The 24,139-nt window shown below is 34.4% G+C and overlaps 1 protein-coding gene across 3 annotated transcripts in view; it reads right to left on the reverse strand.

Moving 5' to 3' along the window:
* ATF7IP (activating transcription factor 7 interacting protein) overlaps window positions 1-24,139 on the reverse strand; it is a 119,045-nt gene that overhangs the window by 34,864 nt on the left and 60,042 nt on the right. For all 3 annotated transcript variants that reach the window (XM_037033957.1, XM_037033956.1, XM_037033955.1), the window contains 4 exons: window positions 17,983-18,048; window positions 7,136-7,215; window positions 6,107-6,195; window positions 2,472-3,119 (listed from right to left, as the gene is read on the reverse strand). In XM_037033957.1, the coding sequence (XP_036889852.1) occupies window positions 2,472-3,119; window positions 6,107-6,195; window positions 7,136-7,215; window positions 17,983-18,048 (883 nt within the window). The remainder of the gene's footprint in view (window positions 1-2,471; window positions 3,120-6,106; window positions 6,196-7,135; window positions 7,216-17,982; window positions 18,049-24,139) is intronic.

Here is a 24,139-nt window from a genome sequence, read left to right on the forward strand (position 1 = left end):
CACTAAGGGCTACATGAGAAACTTTCTAAAAGGCTCTACATGTCACTTGTAAAAGTAATATTGTACCTCAGAATCTGTGCCTTACATTTCATGTTACTTACTATATCAATACCACAGCTACTGTAGCAATTTTATATGATGTTTACTTATTCTTGTTATCTTTCCAAAACTGGTGGGCATAAATGTAAAGTCAGAAATGAGGCATAATAAAAAAGTTCAAATATATACACAATGGAGTAAAGGCAGTCTATTCTATAAATGGTGTTAGAAAAGCTGGAAGAAAACATGCAAGAAATGGAACTAAACTACCTTTCTAGACCACATACAAGAATAAACTCAAAATGGATTAAAAACTTAAATGTACAGACCCCAAACCATAAAATTCCTAGAAGAAAACATATGCAGTAAACTCTCTTGACATTGCTCTTAGTAACATTTTTTCTCATATATCTTCTCAGGCAAGGGAAACAAAAGAAAAAATAAATAAATGGGATGGCATCAAACTAAAAAGTTTTTTGCACAGTGAAGAAAACCACCAATAGAACAAATAAAATCATCAGTGATATATTTGGTAAGTGCTTAATATCCAAAATTTATGAAGAACTTACAACTAAACACCAAAATAAAACAAAAACCCCACCACATACAACAACAAAAATTCAATTAAAAAAGTGGGCAGAGGACCTGAATAGACTTTTCTCCAAAAAGACAATAGACATCTGAAAAGATGCTCAAAATTACTAATCATCAGTGAAATACAATTTAAAACCACAATGAAATATCACCTCAAACCTGTCAGAATGTTTATACATAAATCAACAAAATAGTGCTGGCAAGGAAATGGGTGTGTGTGTGGGGAAAACCTCACACACTGTTAGTAAAAGTACAACTGTTGTGGCCACTATGAAAAACACCTGAGGTTCCTCTAAAAATTAAAAAGAGAACTGTCTTATGATCCACCAATTCCACTTCTGGGTATTTATTAAAAAAAAAATCCAAAACATAAATCTGAAAAGATGTAGTCATCCATATGTTCATGGCAAGACTATTTATAATAGCCAAGATATGGAAGCAACCCTATGTATCCCTCAACAGATGATTAGATAAAGAAAGTATGGTATACATACACGGTGGAATATTACTCAGCCATTAAAAAGAGTGGTAAAACCTTATCATTTGCAACAACAATGAACAGACCTAGAGGCTATTTTGTTAAATGAAATGAGTCAGAGAGAGAAAGACAAGTACCATATGATTTCAGTTACATGTGTAATCTAAATAACAAAAACAAACAAAAAACCCCCCAAACAACCTTACAGGTACAGAAACAAACTAATGGTGGCCAAACAGGAAGAGGTTTGGGAGGCTGGGTGAAAAAGGTAAGGAGATTAAGAAATATAAATTAGCCCTGGCTGGTGTAGCTCAGTGGATTGAGCACAGGCCTGTGAAGCAAAGGATCACTGGTTCGATTCTTAGTCAGGGCACATGTGTGAGTTGCAGGCCAGGTCCCCAGTAGGGGACACATGAGAGGCAACCACACACTGATGTTTCTCTCCCACTCTTTCTCCTGCCCTTCCCCTCTCTCTAAAAATAAATTTAAAAAATATTTTAAAAATAAATATAAATTGGTAGTTATGAAATAGTGACAGGGATATAAAATACGGCATAGAGAATATAGTCAATAATATTGTAAAGAACTAGAGATGGTGCCAGCTGGGTACCAGACTTATCAAGGGAATCACATCATAAATTACATAAACGTCTAACCACTATGCTGTACCTGAAAGTAGTATAAAATAATACTGAATGTCAACCACAATGAAAAAAAAAAGAATGCATACAAAATGTATGCTTTCTAAGAATAAGGAAGAGTTTGACAGATTTTGAATACAGTTTCAATCAAGATCTCCTTGCAATACTTCAAAGTACAAACATAATCATATAATACAACATAGAGGGAAATATACAACAGAGGAAACCAAAAGCAATCAAACTTTTTATAGTAAACTACAGAGGGCAGAACTTATTTTTAAACTGTTCAAATTTGGAAGATGTGAGTAGTTGAGTATACAAAGGATTTTTCCAAATGGGTAGGAAAAATGTCTGATTTTTAAATTAGCATATAATACATCAATTAGATATTTTAAAATAAATATGTTCTATTTGGATATTCTTGGCAAAGGCATTACAAAAGTAATTCATAATACTTGTTACAAAGCCCAAATAAAAAATTCACCCAGATTAGTAAAATTCCCAAAAGAGAAATACAAATGCTAGCTTCTCACTCAAGATAAACTCTCTCAAATCCCATTTTAAGAACATCATTTCTTATGTAACTAAAAAATTACTAAAAATAATCTCCAGGATACTCTATTTAAATACTTCCACAATCACACAAACTCAAAAGTTCAAGTATCAAAAGGTCACTAACATGTGTTCCTTTCTATTATTAAACCTATACAGTGACTTACCAATTCTTGGGGTAGTAGTGCTGCTCTGTTCTGCAGATGATGAAGAACTAAAAGCAGAAATTGGAATTTTCATCTGTATAGGACCTCTATTATTCGATGGACTGTAAAGTCCTGAAGGGCCTACTGTAGGTAAAGAAGTCCTTGTGGCTTGTACAATAGAGTGTGCTGTTGGAACAGCCTGTACAGCAAGCGTTGTTCCTAACGGTGCAGCACTGGCAGGAGAGTTCCTTTGAATAGTAGAACCGGGCACAGAAGGAACGTTGTTTGCTTTAGTGGGGTTTGGCAAGGACGGCAAGGACGGCAAGGATACTGGATTTTTGGTAAGACCACTCACTGCAGGTGGGCTCTGTACAGAAATGAATTCAACGTTGCCAGATGGTTGATTAGTCACTAAAGTCCCCGGATGGCTCTGCAGGAGCTGAGGCTGAGAGGATACTGCAACAGGTACATGCAAAATCACAGGTAGAGATTGTAAAGAGATTGTAGGTTGGGGATTTCCACTAGGCACCTGAGTAGTAGCCACCACTGTGGCTGTATTGGGTGCAGGAAGAATTGATGTTGCTGTCAGAGAACCCGAAGTCACTGGAGTCTGCAGTTTAGGCTGACTACTGACAACTGTTGGAGGAGTGACAAGACTGGTTGAAGACACTATAGAAAGAAAAAAGAAGTCTCAGTTTAAATGCCTATCTCTATCAGCTGGGGTAATATAGTATGATATAAACTTAAGGCATTACAATAGATATAATAAAGTCCTGCATAATGAACTTTTATCCAGATTTAAATTCTTGTACTTCTTAGACTTAAATTTGTAGAAGCATTTTTGCATCTGTGACTGGTACATTATGAAAACATCACATGGTTTATGAGTAATATGGAGGTCTGCTATATGATTACCATCAACACAATTTCTGAAAACTACTAGAACTACTTCAGCCTAACTGGAGAAACAACTGAAAACTTGGTAAAATTGTATAGATATTTTTAAATTACACTAAAAACATTATAAATGCTTAAAGACTGGCAATACATAAACTCAAATAGAAAATCTAATAAGTGTCACCACTATCAATGAATAATATGTAAACTTGGTCATGTATTTTATCATTTGGACCACATGAAACCTGACCAGTGGACCCAGTCATACTGAGTTGCCTGGGAGAGGAACCAGAGAGAGAGGGCAACCTGTACTGACACTCTGTTGACACTATATGATATAGAAGATGGCAGAGTGAAGATGGGAGATAAACTGAGAAGGGAGCTGACCCCCCCAAATCAGACAAAATCAAAATGATGGTCACTGGAGTTTTATAATAATTTTGGTTCAACTATTTCTGTTTTTCTCTTATTTGAATAGGTTTGCAATAGATGGTCAAGTCTTTTTCTCACTGACTTTCTTCCAAAATCACAGGCACACTAGAGCAGCAATTCTCAAGGTGTGAGAATGTGTGGAAACAAAGCCCAAATGAAAGAACAGATCAAAACTCTAAAAAAAAGAGCTAAATGAAACGGAGCAATCTACGACATGCAGAGTTAAAAAAAACTGGTTGTAAGGGTGCTCAAGGAACTTAGTGAGAACCTCAACAGCATAAAAATGATCCAGTTAGAAATGAAGGATACACCTATTGAAATAAAAAACAAATTAATTTAAGGGAAACAACAGTAGAATGAATGAAGTTGAGAATCAAATCAATGACTTGAAACATAAGAAAGCAAAAAACAACCATGCAGAACAAGAAGAAAAAAGAATTAAAAAAATGAGGACAGTATAAGCAGCCTCTGGGACAATTTCAAGCATTTCAACATTAGCATTTCAACATCATAGGGATGCCAGGAGAAGAGAAAGAGTAAGAAATTGGAAAACTATTTGAAAATATAATGAAAGAAACTTCCCTAATCTGGCGAAGAAAATAAGTAAGTCCAAGAAGTACAGAGTCCCAAAGAAGATGAATGCAAAAAGGCCCACTGCAAGACGTATCATAATTAAAATGCCAAAAGTTAAAGATAAATAATCTTAAAAGCAGTAACAGAAAAGAAGTGCATCACCTACAGGGCAGTTCCCATAAGACTGTCAGCTGATTTCTCAAAAGACACTTTGCAAACTAGAAGGGAATAAACATTCCCAATAAACATTGGCAATAAACATTCAAAGTCATGAAAATCAGGGACCTACAGCCAAGATTGCTCTATACAGCAAAGCTATCATTTAGAATTGAAGGGCACAGAATGAGTTTCTGAAAGAAGAAATAACTAAAGGAGTTAACCATAACCAAACCATTATTTTATGAAATGTTAAAGAGACTATTTAAGAAAATGATCAAAACTATGAACAATAAAATTGCAAAAAATATACACATATCAATAATTGAAACTAAAAAACAAACTAAGCAAACAAGAACAGACAGAATCATGGATACAGAAAGCGTTTTAATGGTTGCCTGATGGGAGGAGGGTGTGCAGGAATGAATGAAGAAGTGAGGGGATTAAGAAGAGTAGGTAGTTACAGAATGGCCATGGAGATATAAATTACTATATAGAAAATGGAGTACCCACAGTCATGAACAATGGTGGGGGGATTGCCTGAGGGAGTGGGGGCTGCTGGGTGGAGAGGGGCAAAGGGAGAAAAACCAGGACAACTGTAATAGCATAATCAATAAAATACAATTTAAAGAAAAGAGACCAACAGTATTTATTGACAACAATAAAATCTTAGTTTTAAAAACCAAAATTACAACTTTATAAAAACTTATAGAGCATGGCAGCTTCCCAAACCTTTAAAGACTTTTCTAAGAAGAATCAACATTGAAGTAAATTATGCAGCTTTAAAAATTATTAAAATAAGGTGTAACAACATTTGGAAGACTTAGATAAGCCAGTGAGAATTTTCAAAATGATCAGTGAATGGTATTAGCAAAAGATTCATCCAAGTACAAGACAGACAAATGAATTTTAATTAAGAAGTTAGAAAAGTTCACTGGAATGGTTTCAGAGTCCACTTTGCAATCAAAGGAAATATCTACAAGTCTCTAAAAGGGCTTGCCCTTTTCCAACTACATATTTGTATGAGGCTGAATTTTCTTCATAAACTTCCATTAAACAATAAATAGGAACAAACTGAATGCAAATACGGACATGAGAACACAGCTTTCATAGGCCATCTCAATGTTTTAAGTGAGACATAAAACAAATTTATAAAAATGTAAGACAATCACACTCTTTTCACTGAATTTTTTAAGCTTAGAAAATTTATTTTTCATTAAAAATGTTATTTGTTACATAATATGGGTTTATTATTTTTTAATGAATAAGCAAACATTTAAAATTCTTATTTTAACTTTCACAATAGTAAATATCAATTAACATAACCCACATAAACAAAACCTTTGGGATTCTTAATAATTTTTTAAGATTACACTGGGATATGGTGACTAGAAAGTTGGAGAACTACTACAGTAGAGATTTCAATTTCTGTATTTCCATGTACATATGTAATTCTAATGTTTAAATAAAATTTCACACTTAGACAATTTTAAATCAATATTCAGTTTCTTAGAAAACTTCACCCTCAAAAGAATATAAAAAGAAAACCAAAGACTTCAATTATTAAGGTATACTTCAGTGGTAAAAAATATTATTACCTGTATTCACAGGGGTCTGAAAGGATGGCGGTGTGCTCTCACTTACATTTCTTTTAGACTCCAACAACTGTCTCACTGTACCTGTATTTCTATGAAATATATGCACACACAAATAGTCAGTCATGTATATGCTATTCTGAGGAACATCAATTTATGTATAGATATCGCAGTGGCCCACAGGAAAAAAGAGTTGGCAGACTCGGGTACTACGCACTAAACTGCACGTGAATGCACCAAGGGAAAGCTAATGCATAGACCTCAGAACGGTGGGGATGGGGGGAATCTGGCATTAGGGAAGAGTTTTCCTCTTACATTCTAATGCCCTCAATACTTTTACCTGAAAATCAACGTAGGTCCTAATATCTGGGAACATTAGTTTTTATAACCACTGACCAAAGCATTTCTCAATTACTTGAGAGAATACTATTTAGAACAGGTGATTAAAAGAAATCTGCAATGACCAAAGAAAGCCTTATAATAAATTAGCGATTGAATATTCACAGAAGAACAATTACAACAAAGCAAAAAAGGTAATGTACTTAGTCCAGTACACCAAACACTTATCTCTACACAAATAAAGACATATGCACCCCCCATTTTCACTGCAGCATTACTTGGAATAACCAAAATTATGGAAACAATCTAAGTGTCCATCTATGAATGATGAACAGCTAAACTTTTCTATATACACAGAGAGGAATATTATTAGCTATAAAAAAGAATAAAAATTTTCCCATATGAACCAGCACGGATGGACCTTGAGGGCATGCTAAGTGAAATTAGTTAAAGAAAGGCATATACCACACAATCTCTCTTATATGCGAAATATAAAAATGAATATACAAATAAATAAATAAAACAAAATAAACTCATATGGAGAACAGTTTAGCAATTGACAAAGGTGGGGGGATGGAGGATGAGAGAAATGAGTGAATTATTTTGTTTTTAGTTTAACAAATTAAAATTTTTTAAAGGCAGAAAAAGAGGGGTAAACAAAAATCCTGACAAACAACAGACTGTTATTCTTACCTGTAGGGAACATTATTATTGCTGTTGCCATCAACTACAGACTTTCCTGGTGATACAGGTACAGGTGGGTTTGGTGGACTCTAGGGGAGAAAAATACCAAGATAAAATAAAACTGAATATACAACAAATCTTTAAAAACAAGACCTGAAATGGTTTATCAATATATTATCTGTTACTTCTACAATATAGTGAAAAATATTAATAGTTGAAACAACAATTTGAATCTTGAAACTGCTGCTTGTTTACTTGTATTTCAAACAATCGAAACAACTGCTTATCATATAAAAAATTTTTAATAATTCTTTTTATTTTTTTATTTTTTTTAAAGATTTTATTTATTTATTTTTAGAGGGGAAGGAGAGGGAGAGAAGCATCAATGTATGGTTGCCTTTTGTGCATCCCCTGCTGGTAGTTAGTTAGCCTGCAAGGAACCGGTTTGCAACCCAGGCATGTGCCCTGACTGGGAATCGAACCGCGATCATCTGGTTCGCAGGCCCGCGCTCAATCCACTGAGTTACGCCAGCCAGGGCAATTTTTAATAATTCTTATACCTCAGTTTTTGAGATAAGTAAATTTAAAATAAAAAAATATCAAAATAGTTTACATGCTATAAGGGTCATTAATAATAAAAATATAAATAAAAAAACCAGATACATTTACTCAATAAATATCTAGTGAATGTCTACTACATACACTATACTAGGCATATTAGACTCTGGATATTTATTCTCCTTCAGAAGCAACAGATTATCAATTAAATGTCATCTTAGGTTGCTAATCAAAAATTCCAAATCAAAATTATTTTTTAAAACTTTTGCTTAAAAAATCACTATTTACCACTGTGGAACATAATTTGATAAAAATATGTGTCAATTCTAAACTTAAGTATCAACTAATTTCAGCCTTTCCCCCAAAACAGCGAATACAGAAATGGAACTGTAATATCTACATATAAATCACCATTATTTGGGTCTCCATCAGTAGTGACACTACCTACCATCATTTATTTCTTAAACTGAGAAAAACAAAATTAACTCTGTTCAGACTTAATTAAGTATAATAATACATATTAAATCAAAGGTGTAAGTGCTTAGCATCACATCAAGCCAATATCACTAATAACTCTGCTTCTCAACGGTAAATAAACCCTGCTGCTTTTCACAGGAAAAAAGGACAATTTTAACCAACCAGTATAGCACTAGTTATGTATATAAACAGACAAAAGATAGAATTAAAATATCCAAATTTTAGCAAAAGAGCACTAGACAAACAAAAATATGGCCCAAAGAAATAAATCTCCAAGAAAGAATCAAAGATCTATGACCTACCTAATGAAGAATTTTTAAAGAGTGACATTACAATGTCACTTTTTAATGAAAGAGAATATAGAGAGAAAACTAAATGAAATTAGGGACTTGAAGTATGAAGAGAATAAGAACACTAACAAAGAGACAGAAACTTCAAAATGGAACAAACAGAAATCCTAAAGGTAAAGAATACAGTAACTGAATTGAAAAAATTCACTACAGCAGGAGGCCCCAACCTTTTTGGCACCGGGGACCAGTTCCATGGAAGACAGTGTTTCCACAGACTGGTGGGATGGGGCAATGATTCAAGTGCATTACATTCAAGCTCAACTCCTGCTGTGCAGCCCAGTTCCTAACAGGCCCCAGACTGGTAGGAGCTGGGGACCCCTGCACTAGAGAGGAATCAACAGAATAAAGAATCAATGAACCTGAAGAAAATCACCAAAAATTAAGTTATAGGAATAACAACAAATAAAAAACCCTACCAATTTTAAAGTACAGAAAGCCTAGGGAATTTATGTGACACCACTGAATGTACCAATGCATCAATATGGGAATCCAAGATTAGAAAAAGAAAAAAACAGCAGAAAGTCCACTTGGATAATGGCCAAAAACTTACCACATTTGAGGAATTGACATACAAACTCAAAAGGTTCAAAAACTCCAACTACATTAACAGGTGTCTCCAAAGACACCTACACTGAGAAATATATTCAAGATCACAGAAATACAAAATTCCCTAATAAAGGTAAATACATAAATAAATCAAGAACCCTGCATTACTGTAAAGTTGGTGCATAAATCATGTTTAATTCTGGTATATGATTTACACATTAAAATAACTGTAAATCTGGGTTAAAAGATATACAATATAATGCATTACATCCATAATAAAATGGTGAGGTAAAGATGTAAAGATTGAGTTCTTACATGTGACTGAAGTAGTTACCAGTTCAAAATAGTTTATGTAATATCCATAGTAACCTCAGAGGAATTACTTATAGAGGATAGATAAAAGGGTATTAGATAATATGGTCACTACAAAAAAAATCAATGAAACACAGGAGGTAAGAAAGAAAGGAAAAGACAGACACAATAGCTCAAAAACAAATAGAAAACAATTAACATGTCGATGGCCATACCACCCTGAACGTGCCCGATCTCCTCTGATCTCGGAAGCTAAGCAGGGATGGGCCTGGTTAGTACTTGGATGGGAGAAAACAATTAAGAAAATGGTAAAAATAACACCTCCCCTATCCATTACTTTAAAACCAAATAGATTAAACATTAGCTTACTAGATTAAAAAAACAACAACAACAACAACAAAAAATAGGATCCTGCTACATACTGTCAACAATTGACATACTTTAGATATAAAGACACACACAGGCTGAAAGTAAAAGAATGAAAAAATATTTCAATAAATGGTAACCAAAAGACAGTAGAAGTGACCATACTTATATAAAACAAACAATATTTTAAGAAAAATCTGTCAATAAGAGACAAAGATAGGCATTATACAATGACAAATAATCAATTAACTAGATGCAACATTTGTAAGTATGTATGCACATAATATAAAGGACTCCCAAATATGAATAAAAATAGACAGAAGTGAAAGAGAAATAGGCAGCAACACAATAATAGAAGTATTTAATATATCATTCTATGTGATGGAAAGATGATCCAGACAGAAAATCAATAAGGAAACAGCACAACTGAACAATACTACAGACCAAATGTAACAAACAGACAAATGCAAATATTTTTGCTCAAAGAAAAGTACACATTTTTTTCAAGCACACATGGAACATTCTCCAGGCTAGATCATATATATATATTAGATCACAAAATGAGCCTTAATATAACTAAAAAGATGAAAAATCATATCAAATATCTTTTCCAAATTCAATGAAATAAAAAGTATGAAATCAATAGCAACAGGGAAATGGAAAAGTCACAAATATGTGGAAATATAAAAGAACCTAAAAATCCAATGAATAAAAAAATTACAAGAGATATTAAAAAATATCTTGAGGCAAATGAAAACAAAAACACAACATACCATATGCATGGGAAAATTAATGCAGCAAAGGTACTATTAAGTGGAAAGTTTAGAACACTAAATGCTTACATTAAAACAGACCTCAACTTAACAACCTAACTTTACACATCAAAGAACTAGAAAAAGAAAAACATGCTAAACTCAAAGTCAGAAGAAGGAAACAATAGATTGGGGCAGAAACAAATGTAAAATAGAAAACATAAAACTGATACAAAGAAACAACAAAACCAAGATTTGGAATTTTTAAAAACTCAACAAAAATGACAAAACATCTAGATTAAGAAGACATAAACAAATAAAATCATAAATGAAAGAGGAGGAATTATAATTAAAGCCATGGAAACAAAAAAGATCATGAGAGACTATACTATGAGAAATTATATGGCAACAAATTGGATACCTAGAAAAAAATGGGTAAATTCCTTAAAATACACAGCCTATCAAGTCTGAATCAAGGTAAAATAAACATGAAAGGACCCTAAGAAGTAGGGAGACTGAAATTAGTCAGGAAAAACACCCTAACAAAAAAAGAGACAAGAACAACATAGCTTCCCCTGGAAAACTCTACCAGACATTATAAGAATTAACAACAGTTTTCCTCACTCTTCCAAAAAACTGAAGAGTGAACACATCCAAACTTTTTATAAGGTCAGCGTTATTCTGATACCAAAGGTATTATGACACCACAATAAGAGAAAACCACAAAAATCCTCAACAAAAGACTAGCAATACAAATTTACTAACACACTAAAAGGATTATACAAGATTACCAAATGAGATTCGGATAGCTTGAGATACGAAAATCAATGTAATATGCCACATTAACAGAATGAAAGTTAAAAAAACACATGATCTTCTCAACTGTTGCAGAAAAAGCATTTGACAAAATTCAACATACTTCACTGATAAAAAAAACACTCAACAAACTAGAAATAGAAGAAAACTACCTCAACATAAAAAAAATGTCAAAAGCTAATATCGTACTCAATGGTAAATAAATGAAAATGTTTTCTCTAAGATCAGGAACAAAACAAGGTTGCCTAAAGACTACCCTCACAGACTGTAAGGTTACCCTCACAGACTTTTGTTCGACATGGTACTGGAAAGGCATTGTTAAATCAATGAAGCAAGTAAAAGAAATAAAAGGCAGCCAAATTGGAAAGGAAAAAGTAAAATTATCTCTGTTTGAAGAGGACATGATCTTGTATTTAGAAAACCCAGGGTCCACACACACACACACACACACACACACACACACACACAGAAATTCAAACTAATACATAAATTCACCAATGTCACAAAGTAGAAAAATCAACACACAAAAATCAGTTGTATTTTTATATAACAAGAATAAACAATCTGAGAAACAAATTAAGAAAATAACCAAGAGGGCAAAAGGCTTTTACAATGAATAAAAATGCAAAACAAGTTGAAAGAAGTAAAAGACACAGATAAATAGAAAGATATGCCACGTTCATGGACTGGAAGACTTAATGTTGTTAAAATGGCCATACCACCCAAAGTGATGCAAATTCAATGTAATTCCTATAAAATCCCTATGCCATTTTTCGCAAAAAAAGGAAAAGGCACCCTAAAATTCACACGAAATCTCAAGGGACCTTGAACTTCCAGAATAATCCTGAAAAAGGTTGTAAGTTTCATACTTCCTGATTTCCAGACATGTTACAAAAATACAGCAATCAAAACAGTGTGGCACTACCATAAAGACTGACATACAGACAAATGGAATAGAATAGAGTGAAGAAATAAACTCTAACATATCTGGTCAAAATATTTTTTGATGATGCTGTCAAGGCTCCACAGTGTCAAACAGTCTTTAAACAAATGGTATGGAAATTGGGTAACCAAATGCAAAAAAATAATGTCCAGCCATTTCACCATATACAAAAACTCAAAATGGATTAAAGACTTAAATACAAGACCTAAAACTATAAAATTCCTGAAACAAACACAGGGGGAAAGCATTCATGACAATGAATTTGGAAATAATTTCTCAGACGTAACATCAAAAGCACATGTAACAAAAGCAAAAACAGACATAGAAGACTATATGCAACTTAAAAACTGTTGCACATCAAGGTAACCATCAATAAAATGGAAAGAACACCTATAAGACAGGAGAAAATAATTGGAAATCAAATATCTGAGAAGGGGTCATTATTCAGAATATGTAAAGAATTCCTACAATTTAACTATAAAACTAAGTAACCTGATTAAAAAAATGGGCAAAGGCATTTGTGACAACATAAACAGACCTTGAGAGTATTATGCTAAGCTAAATAAGTCAGAAAAAGCTCAGAACCATATGATTTCACTCGTATGTGGGACATAAAACCGAAACTCAGAAACAAGCAGAAGTCTCAGAAAAATCAAACTGCATGGAATTCTGACAACCACGGAATTAAAGAAACAGCCAAACAGAACAACCAGTCTGGTAAGGCAGCAGATGGAGAGAAACTGTGGCAAGTCGGTGGACCATGCGGGTGCGGCTGGCTGTGGTGAGGTGGCAGACTGCTCGGACGGAGCTGACTTAAGGGGACCTGAGACCCAGAGCAGGCTGTGGACTACAGAGGTTGCCACAGTGGGGGAAACTCCCAGTCTCACACCACAGTTCACTGAAAAGTAGGCTAGAGATGAGCAGGTGAGCTGCATCGTTCCCTCTCTGGCCCCTCCCCCACAGGCAGCAGGCAGCTCAGCAAAGAGGGTTGCCTTGCTTGGGTTAATACCTAAGTCCCGCCCCTTTATAAGTTAACAGGGGCCCTGAACAAAGAAATTGGGCCAAAATGAAAGAACAGAGCAAAACCTCAGAGACAGCTAAGCAAGGAGACAGCCAACCTACCTGATGGAGAATTTAAAGTCCCGGTATATCAAAATGCTCACAGAATGGATCGAGCTTGGTCGAAAAATGAAAGAACAAATGAAAGATACCCAAAATGAAATAAAGCAGAATATTCAGGGAACTAACAGTGATGGGAAGGAAACCGGGACTCAAATAGTTGATTTGGAACAAAAGGAAGAAATAAACACCCAACTGGAACAGAATGAAGAAACAAGAATTCAAAAAAGTGAGGAGAGGCTTAGGACCTCTAGGGCAACTTTAAACTTTCCAACATCTGAATCACAGGGGTGGCAGAAGGAGAACAGCAAGAAATTGGAAACCTAATTGAACAAATAATGAAGAAAAACTTCCCCAATCTGGTGAAGGAAATAGACTTTCAGGAAGTCCAGGAGGCCCACAGAGTGCCTTTGTGTTCCCAAAGAGGAACCCAACGAGGCACATCATCATTAAGTTACCCAAGATTAAAGACAAAGAGAGAATCTTAAAAACAGCAAGAGGAAAGGAAAGAGTTACCTACAAAGGAGTGCCCATAAGGCTATCAGCTGATTCCTCAAAAGAAACCTTACAGGCAAAAAGGGACTGGAAAGAAGTATTTGAAGTCATGAAAGGTAAGGACCTACAGCCAAGAATACTCTATCTAGCAAAGCTATCATTTAGAATGGAAGGGCAGGTGAAGTGCTTCCCAGACAAGGTAAAGCTAAAGGAGTTCATCATCACCAAGCCCTTTTTATATGAAATGTTAAAGGGACTTATCTAAGAAAAGGAAAATCAAAACTATGAACAGTAAAATGACAACAAACTCACAACAATCAACAAATGAACCTAAAAAAAGAAAAGAAAGAAAAATGATGAAAACAGAAACTAAGCAAGCAACTAGACCAGGAACAGAATTACATGTCCAGAGAAATGGACATCACATGAAGGGTTTTCACTGGGGAGGGGGAAGGGAGGAGTGGGAGGCAAAGGTACAGGGAAGAAGTATAATTGGTAGGCATTAGGTAGACAGGGAGAGATCCAAAATGGTATAGGAAACAGAAAATTCAAAGAACGTATATGTGTAACCCATGGACATGAACTAAGAGTGGGGATGCTGGAGGGCTGGGAGTACAGGGTGGAGGGGGATAAAGGGGATAAAATTGGGAAAACTGCAGTAGCATAATTAATAAAATATACTTAAAATTACAGATGAAAATAACAAAAAACTGAAAGAGATACAGGGGGTGAAGGGTGGTAAAAGGTAAAGGGGGACAAACATATGGTGACAGAGATGATGTGACTTTGAGTGGTGGGCACATAATGCAGTATACGAATCATGTATCAATCATAGTAATGCACACTGAAATCTTTATGACCCTATTAACCAATGTCACCCCAAAAGTAAATAAAAAGAAAATAGCAAAAAAAATGGGCCAAGGATCAGAAAAGACATTTCTCCAAAGATATGCAAAATAACCAACATATGAAAAGATGCTCAACATCATTAGATAAATGCAAATTAAAACCACAAGATGCAACCTTACATTCATTAGAATCGCCATAATCACAAAAAACAGAAAATGACAAGTAACTGCAAGGATGTGGAGAAACTGGAACCTTCGAGCCCAGCTGGTGACAATGTAAAATGATATGGCCACTATGGAGGCTCCTCAAAAAACTAAAAGTAGAACTACCATAGGATCTAGCAATTTCACCTATGGGTATATATCCAAAAAGACTTTGAACATCCAGAACACTGATGTTCACTGCAGCATTATTCACAAGAATCAGGAGACGAAAGGAACCCAAAGATCCATCAATAAATGAATGGCTTAAACATATTAGTATATCCACACAATGAAATATTACTCAGCCTTAAAAAGAAGAAAATCTTGTCACAGGCCACAATATAGATGAACCGTGAGGACATTATACTGAGTGAAATAAGCTAATAACAGATTAGATTATGAATATGGTCTTAAGAGCAAACTGCCTACTTGTGGGTTTTCTGTTCTTTAAAAAAATTAAAATATAAATGTTCAAAACAAACTTGAATGGTGGAGTTTATTTTTAACTGGTTAATATCAGAAGACCAAGAAGCAAACCTATATAAAAGAAGAACACTTAAAGTATTATTATTTATTTTTATAAGGGGGATAACTAAAGTTACAAATATTATTTTTATGTTTCTCCTGTTTTTAAATCTAACCGACAGATAAATGTGAGGTTACAGTAGATACCACTATTAAGAGAATTAGGATTAGGACAAATAGAACAAATTCTTGAATCTTTTGATACATTTCTCTCAGAAGAAGAAAATATTAACAAGAAGGGGTAGGAAGATATCCAAGTTCTAAAATTAAATTAAAAATTGTCCTTACCCACAAACTGATTAAGAAAGGAACAAAACTTGAAAGATTGAAGACCAACTTAACTTTTTCCTCAAGCACACAGGCCCTAAGTGTTCAAATTAATCTTTTCCAATTTTCAGGAATTACTTGGTATTTATTTCTTGTTTCTATATTACACACAGCTCTTTAAAACAAGTCTTTCAGGAATTATAACACTATTTTCATCTTGTTCCTTAAAGTCTTTGCCTATCTCCTTTGACCAAATAAACACAAAGAATTGGAAAGTAGCTTTAAGAACAAATTTGACAGGCACAAACACTGGAAAAGTACATGGCGGGGCAGTATGCTTTTCAGTTCAGACACAGTTAGTTCAGGATTAAAAGAAAGAAGTAGGAATTCATACTGTACAAAATTATGGAAAGACCTTAAAACCCTACGTTTGGTTCAGGCATAGCAAATATTGGATACAAAAGGTTCAAAACAGGTTTATTCCAATTTTCTAACATAAGAAATAAAATAGGCTCATTATTATGTTATGACAATGAAACAAAGTTGAGAAAGTAGAGTTTAGAATCAGACAATTACATAATTGAAGAAATATAATTTTAAAAGCTTTGAGTGGGATTTGGTAGAATTACTCTGTAGAACAAATATAAAGACCAACTGTTAAAAAAAAAAAAGACCAACTGTTAGTTGATCAAGAAAAGAACAGAAACCAAAGTTTGAAAAGTAAAAAACAATACAGAGATGGAGAACAAATTATTAGTTGCCAGGAGACAGAGTGAGTGAGAGTAGAGGGACAAGGCAAGGTTAAACTATAAAAGAATAGCAGGAGAAAGTGCCTTTATGGTGACGGAACAGTTCTATTCTTGTTCTGGGGTTACATTAAATCTATATATGGGATCAAATTATGCAGAACTACAGGTACACACACATACAATGAATTCATGTAAAAACTGGTACAGTTTAAAAACTAATTTAAAAAATTGTACCAATTCCTTGGTTTTGATATTATAATGAAGTTATATAACATTTCACCACTGGAGAAAGCTGGTGGAAGGGTTGGGTCATATGCGTAAATACGCACAGGGTGGGGTGAAAGTAGGTTTACAGTTGTTCATATGAAAAATACCACAATAATTAATAAATAATAATACAAGAATAGAGGGACATTAAAGATCTTGCTTACCAGCAACTCTCATCAGTTTGGATTACATAAATTCTTATAAAAGATAAAATAATACTACCAATAATAACATAAGAATAAACCACGTTTCATGTACTTACAACTATAAACCTACTTTTGTCCAACCCTGTATTATTGCAACTTCCTGTGCATCTACAATTATTTCACAATAAATTTTTTAGACTCAAGTGAAGATATGAAAATGAATCAAGACAGAAAAATCCCATAGGAATAGTGATTATTAATGAAATCATCATTATTGGCAATTACCACATGCCAGACAATGACGCTATTAAGACACAAAGAAATGTAAGCTGCTCAAATACGAAAAAAAGTCAAGAGGAAGAGAAAGAAATTCAAATGAAAACTGTAAAACAACATACAAAGATTATATTAAAAATATGCACTATAGCCGTGACTGGTGTGGCTCAGTGGTTTGGACATCCTCTCAGAGAGTGAAAGGTCACTGGTTTGATTCCCAGTCAGGGCACATGCCTACATTTCAGGCCTGGTCCCAGGCAGAGGGCATGCAAGAGGCAACCAATCAATGTTTCTCTCCCTCTCTTCCTCCCTTGCCCACTCTTTAAAAATAAATAAATAATATGCTTCAGAGTAACTAAAGAAACAATAAAAAGCAAAGCTAGATTACAGACTAGAGTTTATGCTATGCTACAATGTTTAGACTTAACTACATGGTATAAAAAGGAAGTGGAGAACAAGGCTGCTAAGAAGGCACTGGAATTCTAGGGTACTTTTGGAAGAAATGATAAGAGGCTAGAACAGTGGCAAGAATGTAAAAAGAAACATGATAGGATAAATCCCAAGAATATAATTATAAAGATGTATAGAAAATACAGCCTCAAGAATGCCATAAAATAAAAATAATTAATATGCATTAAAATATGAAAACAGTAATCGAGGTCTAGAAAAGCTTTAATAATCAGATCCAGAGCTGTAGGCCCAGAAACAACATATATGAAGTACAGAGTATGAGAGCAAATTTCAGACTTCTAATAAAGGAAGAGTTTCCTCTTAACCCAGCATTTCCTAAAATTATCACAGAGAGCTAAATGTTAATTGCATGAGAATAGAAATCCTTACTTCTTGTCTTTTCTTAAGGTCTTCTTTGGCAGCTCCAAAGCGTTTGGTTAACCTGGCTATCTTGGCCTAAGAAAAGCAAAAACGAAACACAAATCAAGTGGCATTATAGCATTAAAATGGAACCCATGCATACACAATATGAAACTCACAGATAACAGGATTCTCAAAAGACAGGTAATAGGTAATAGTAAAACAACAAAGGTAATAGTAAAAACAACAAATACAAAAAAATCGCAATGAAAACTAAAATGACCCTTGATTTTGATACCCACAGAAAAACACACTTAATTTTTCAAAGGTCAGCTTTTTTCTCCTAGTACTGTGGATGTTTACTCAAAAACCTTTAACATTTCTGGTTTGATTGTTTTTATGAACATAGTTGTGACTACACGTAACTTTCTCACAGAGAATTATGTAGCAGTAATAGTACGCATATCTGTTAAGTCATAAAGATCCCTTGTCAATACTACTTACAGGTATATGTATAATATATTGAAACAATATATACCATTGATTTTATATATAAATACCATATATATTAAGTCATACATATACCACTTTCCTGTTGGATATGTCAATGTTTCTCAATATACTGCTACAGCCAAGTAACACTACAATTAATAATTTTGTTCTTTCAGATTATTTCCTTAGGCAACATTTACAGAGGTACAATTTCTTAGAGTATATTTTTAAGGCTCTTGTCTAAATGTTTTCCAGAAAGGCTTTGCTAATTTATATTTTCAATGAGTTATATGACAGTCATATAGTGTTACTGTTTCGAACTTTTAATTTCATACTCTATTACTCTTTAATAATCTGAGAAAAATGTTACCTTCTTAGCATTAACATTTGTCAGTGAAATGATTATTAATAATTGTACTGCTTACATAGACTGTCTGATCACATATTTTGCCCAAATACATATGCACAGAAATTTAAAAAATAAAAAGACAGAATAGAAAGGAAAAATAGAAAAAACTTATCGCACCACATATTTTCTTTCAATTTCCTTTAAGTCTTTTACTAAGGCACAGATGTGATATTCAATTCTTACTACTGTTACTGATACTGCCATTTTATATTAAATATATTTTCAAAAATTATAAACTAAACTTCTGAATGTATTCATGAGGCCTGAGTAAAGAAGAGCTCCTCCACGGAATTTCTTTAATATATGCATATCTTAAAAAGAAAATGGTATTATTTATATAGGGTCTGGCAGAAGTAGTGCCTGCTTGAGTGTGGTTGGTAGGGTAATAATACGGGTGGAGTAATTTAGGATTTTGTAATAAAAATGGGGCCTTTTTGGTGCCAGCCCCTGTATTTAACGTTACTTTCAGAGTAGTCACTTTCTGAAGGGGTGGTAGTCATCTTCTAAAGGAGACCTCAGACCTTCCTACATATTTAAGTCCACAGATGAAGCCTATGCAATCGATTACCTATGATTCCCAAAAGGGAGATTTTCCTCAGGACTTAGTTTTTGTGAATATTATTAATACCCAAGGACATGGAGCATAATTTTATATTCTTAACAACAATTTACCTTTCTATGACTAAAGTATTTCAAGATATTTTTTTGAAGAAAGTTACATAGGAAAGTGTTTTCTATACCCCAACTTAGACCAGAATTGTTTAAAAGTTTTTTTAAACTCTATTTTATGATTATGCTATTAGTTTTTCCAATTTCATCCCCTTTATCCCCCTCCACCCTGTACTCCCAGCCCTCCAGCATCCCCACTCTTAGTTCATGTCCATGGGTTACACATATACGTTCTTTGAATTTTCTGTTTCCTATACCATTTTGGATCTCTCCCTGTCTACCTAATGCCTACCAATTATACTTCTTCCCTGTACCTTTGCCTCCCACTCCTCCCTTCCCCCTCCCCAGTGAAAACCCTTCATGTGATGTCCATTTCTCTGGACATGTAATTCTGTTCCTGGTCTAGTTGCTTGCTTAGTTTCTGTTTTCATCATTTTTCTTTCTTTTCTTTTTTTAGGTTCATTTGTTGATTGTTGTGAGTTTGTTGTCATTTTACTGTTCATAGTTTTGATTTTCCTTTTCTTAGATAAGTCCCTTTAACATTTCATATAAAAAGGGCTTGGTGATGATGAACTCCTTTAGCTTTACCTTGTCTGGGAAGCACTTCACCTGCCCTTCCATTCTAAATGATAGCTTTGCTAGATAGAGTATTCTTGGCTGTAGGTCCTTACCTTTCATGACTTCAAATACTTCTTTCCAGTCCCTTTTTGCCTGTAAGGTTTCTTTTGAGGAATCAGCTGATAGCCTTATGGGCACTCCTTTGTAGGTAACTCTTTCCTTTCCTCTTGCTGTTTTTAAGATTCTCTCTTTGTCTTTAATCTTGGGTAACTTAATGATGATGTGCCTCGTTGGGTTCCTCTTTGGGAACACAAAGGCACTCTGTGGGCCTCCTGGACTTCCTGAAAGTCTATTTCCTTCACCAGATTGGGGAAGTTTTTCTTCATTATTTGTTCAATTAGGTTTCCAATTTCTTGCTGTTCTCCTTCTGCCACCCCTGTGATTCAGATGTTGGAAAGTTTAAAGTTGCCCTAGAGGTCCTAAGCCTCTCCTCACTTTTTTGAATTCTTGTTTCTTCATTCTGTTCCAGTTGGGTGTTTATTTCTTCCTTTTGTTCCAAATCAACTATTTGAGTCCCGGTTTCCTTCCCATCACTGTTAGTTCCCTGAATATTCTGCTTTATTTCATTTTGGGTAGCATTCACTTGTTCATTTTTCAACCAAGCTTGATCAGTTCTGTTAGCATCTTGATTACTAGTGTTTTGAACTCTGCATCAGACAGACTGACTATCTCCTCATTGCTTAGCTCTTTTTCTGGAGTTTTGCTCTGTTCTTTCATTTGGGCCATATTTCTTTGTCTCAGTGCACCTGTTATGTTGTTAGCGCCTTAGGTATTTGTCAGGGTCAGGCAACCCTCTTTGCTGCGCTGTGGTGCTCCCTGTGGGAGAGGAGGTCATAGAGGGAACAACGCTGTTCACTTGCTTGGCTCTAGCCCCACCGTTCAAAGAACTCCCATGTGAGACTGGGAATTTCTCCCGCCATAGCAACCCCCCACCATAGTTTACAGCTAGCAGTGAGTCTTCGTTTCCTGTTCAGCCAGCCCCGCCTCACTCTCACAGTCTGCCCCCTTGTCACAGTTCTCCACCTCCATTTAAAGAAATGGTGAACATTTCTTTAATTCCTTCATTGTCAGAGTTCCATGCAGTTTGATTTCCTAGCACTTGTGGTTGTTTACTGTTTTTAGATCGGTTTTCATCCTCCTGTTGGTTGTGCAAGGAAGCGAAGGGTTTCTACCTAAGCCTCCTATTTGGCTGGAGGAACCCCCTATTTTTTTTTAGCCAGGCAATCTGGTGGGTATTTTATAAACTGTATAGTATGTATAGTATTATTATTATATTATTTTTACTTAAAAATGAAAACAAATTAAAAAGTCCTTTGTGTCTGTTACATATGGGGTAAGGTCTAGAAGGACAAATGCTAAAGAAAAAGCAGCTATTTCTAGAGACGGGTCAGCAGACAGTGGGAAAGAGTGTAAAGAGAAGGACTTAACTTTCATTTCCTTTACATATGTAGTATATTGAAAAGAATTAACATGTAATTAACACATTTTAAAAAGAACTTTATCATTAAAAAAATTAAACTATTAGCAGAGAAAGGTAACCAAAGTTGGAACACCGACTTACTGTCTTCTGTCACTTAGTATTCTAACAAAGAAATCAAACAGCCTTTTTGTTGTTTCAGTCTAGTAAACTATAAAATTTTTTCTAAATTATAATTGAAAATATCTGCCATAATATGTCTAAGATTGGGTATCTTTTTTGGCAAAGTACTCCATAAAATTTTTTAAAGTCCATAAACATTCCTTTTTCTGTTGTTCAGGAAAGTCATATTCTATTATTATGAATTTGATTACTACTTATATTTCTTTTGCTCTTCTTGTCTCCCTTAGGGCATAGCTGTAATTTCTTAATAACGGCATAATGGTACCTATTTAAATATAACTGCACAACTGTTGGGATTCAGACACATTGGGCCTTATTTAGCAAAGACAAACCCTCACACTTACTAATGGAAATGGAAATGGAAATGGAAATGGAAATGGAAATGGAAATGGAAATGGAAATGGAAATGGAAATGGGGTAGGCGCTCCGGAAAACTGTTGAGTTGTTCTTTAGTAAGCTACCACACCTTAGGTATATGCACAAAATATTTGAAAACATGTATTCAAACAAATAGCTGTACATGAATGTTCATTGCAGAACTAGCCACAATACCTAAAAGGTAGAAACAATGCAAATGCCCACAACAAAAAAATGCATAAAAAGATGTGTGTGTGCGCATTTTATATATAGAGGTATATATACATGCATATATGTGTATGTATATATATACACACATATATAAGTTTTTTCCTTAGTGATTACTCTGGGAATTATAATTAATATCTTGAATTAACATTGACTTATTTTTAACAGTATAAAAACTTAAGCAAATATTACTTAGCCATAAAAAGGAAATGTGGTTCTACTGATACACGCTGCAATGTGCATGAACCTTGAAACACTATGCAAAGGGAACGAGCCCTGACACAAAAGCTCACATGTTGTATGATTCTGTTCATATGAAATATGCAGAATAGGTAAATCAACAGAGACAAAAAGCAGACTAGTGACCGCCAAGGGCTAGAGGGAGGGGGAAATGGAGAGTAACTGTGTAATGAGCACAAGGTTTCCTTTTGGCTGAATAAAAATGTTTTGGAACTAGATAGAAATGATGGTCACAAAACAATGTGAATGTATTAAATGCTACTGAATTGTAAGCTTTGAAAGTTATTTCATTATCTGAATTTTACTCTCATAAAAACTAATTATCAGAAAGAGCCATGAACTAAATTGGGCTGAGTAAAATTTAAATGAACACCATGGTAAGGGCAAGTCATTATGGGTAAGTGAATGAGAGAAACATAAAGCTGGAAGACTGAAATAAAAATGCTTATGATCACTGATACTCTGTAGGACAGTAACTGGTAGTCATTAGGAAAAGTGGATCAAAAACTCAGAGATCCTAATCAAAAATTTGAAAATAAATACTGATTTAAAATGGTACACAGTGAGAAACACACAGGAGAATGAAATACGCAGTATTTTAGAAAGATGAGTATAATACTTGGGAGGGACCAGCAAGAACTTAAAAAGTAGTACCAGAGTTGTCATATAAAAGGTTATCACTATAGTTAAGGAATTGGATAACAATGGCTTTGTGAAAAGTAAGAGGAATAAAAGACACTTTTTGTTTTTTAATGTTCACTGAGGATATGTTTGTTTGTTTAATTTTTAAGGAAGAGAGAGGAAGTAAGAGGAGAGAAAGAAACAGTGATGTGAGAAACACCAACTGGTTGTCCCCCATTTGTGCCCAACCTGGATTCAATCCGCAACCTAGGAATGTGTCCTGACTAGGGATCACACCCACTACCTTCTGGTGTACAGGACAACGCTCCAGCCAACTAAGCCACCTGGCCAGGGCCAAAGAGATAGTTTTATAAGAAATAAAACGTGCAATCTGGCAACTCAATGTACATGTGAAATGACTGAGAGGAATCCGTTTCCAAGAACTCAAAAAACTGTCAATAAGAACAATGGGAAGATATTCCTTTAACATTTTTCCAAGAATTCAAAAAACTGTCAGTAAGAAAATAATGGGAAGGGGGAATTATTTGTGAAGGAAATGATTGGTTTGGTGTTAGATTTGGATACTGAGGCTACAAAGAAACATCTAAGTGCAAAGGTTTATTAAATGCTAAGAGATCTGAACTTGTACCTTATGTGAGAATATAAAAGTAAAAACTTCAGGTTCTAAAAACACAAAATCCGAGTGACAGCCATTGGACTGATAAAAAACATGAAATTAAATTACTCTTTAATTTTCACACATCGTCAAGTTCTACTTCAAAATTCTTAACACTAGTAAATTAAGTTTAATAATTTGATAACACTATCACTATGAAATAGTACAAGTGTTCTAAATAGTCCATTACGTAACTACTACAAAAACCTTATCATTAATAAATTTTCACTTCAAATGAAATTAACAATCAGAAACCTAAGAAAATAACTTTTGGGCT

Source organism: Sturnira hondurensis, unplaced genomic scaffold (assembly GCF_014824575.4).
Source record: "Sturnira hondurensis isolate 20B ecotype Veracruz unplaced genomic scaffold, ASM1482457v3 Scaffold0021795, whole genome shotgun sequence".
NCBI lineage: Eukaryota > Metazoa > Chordata > Mammalia > Chiroptera > Phyllostomidae > Sturnira > Sturnira hondurensis.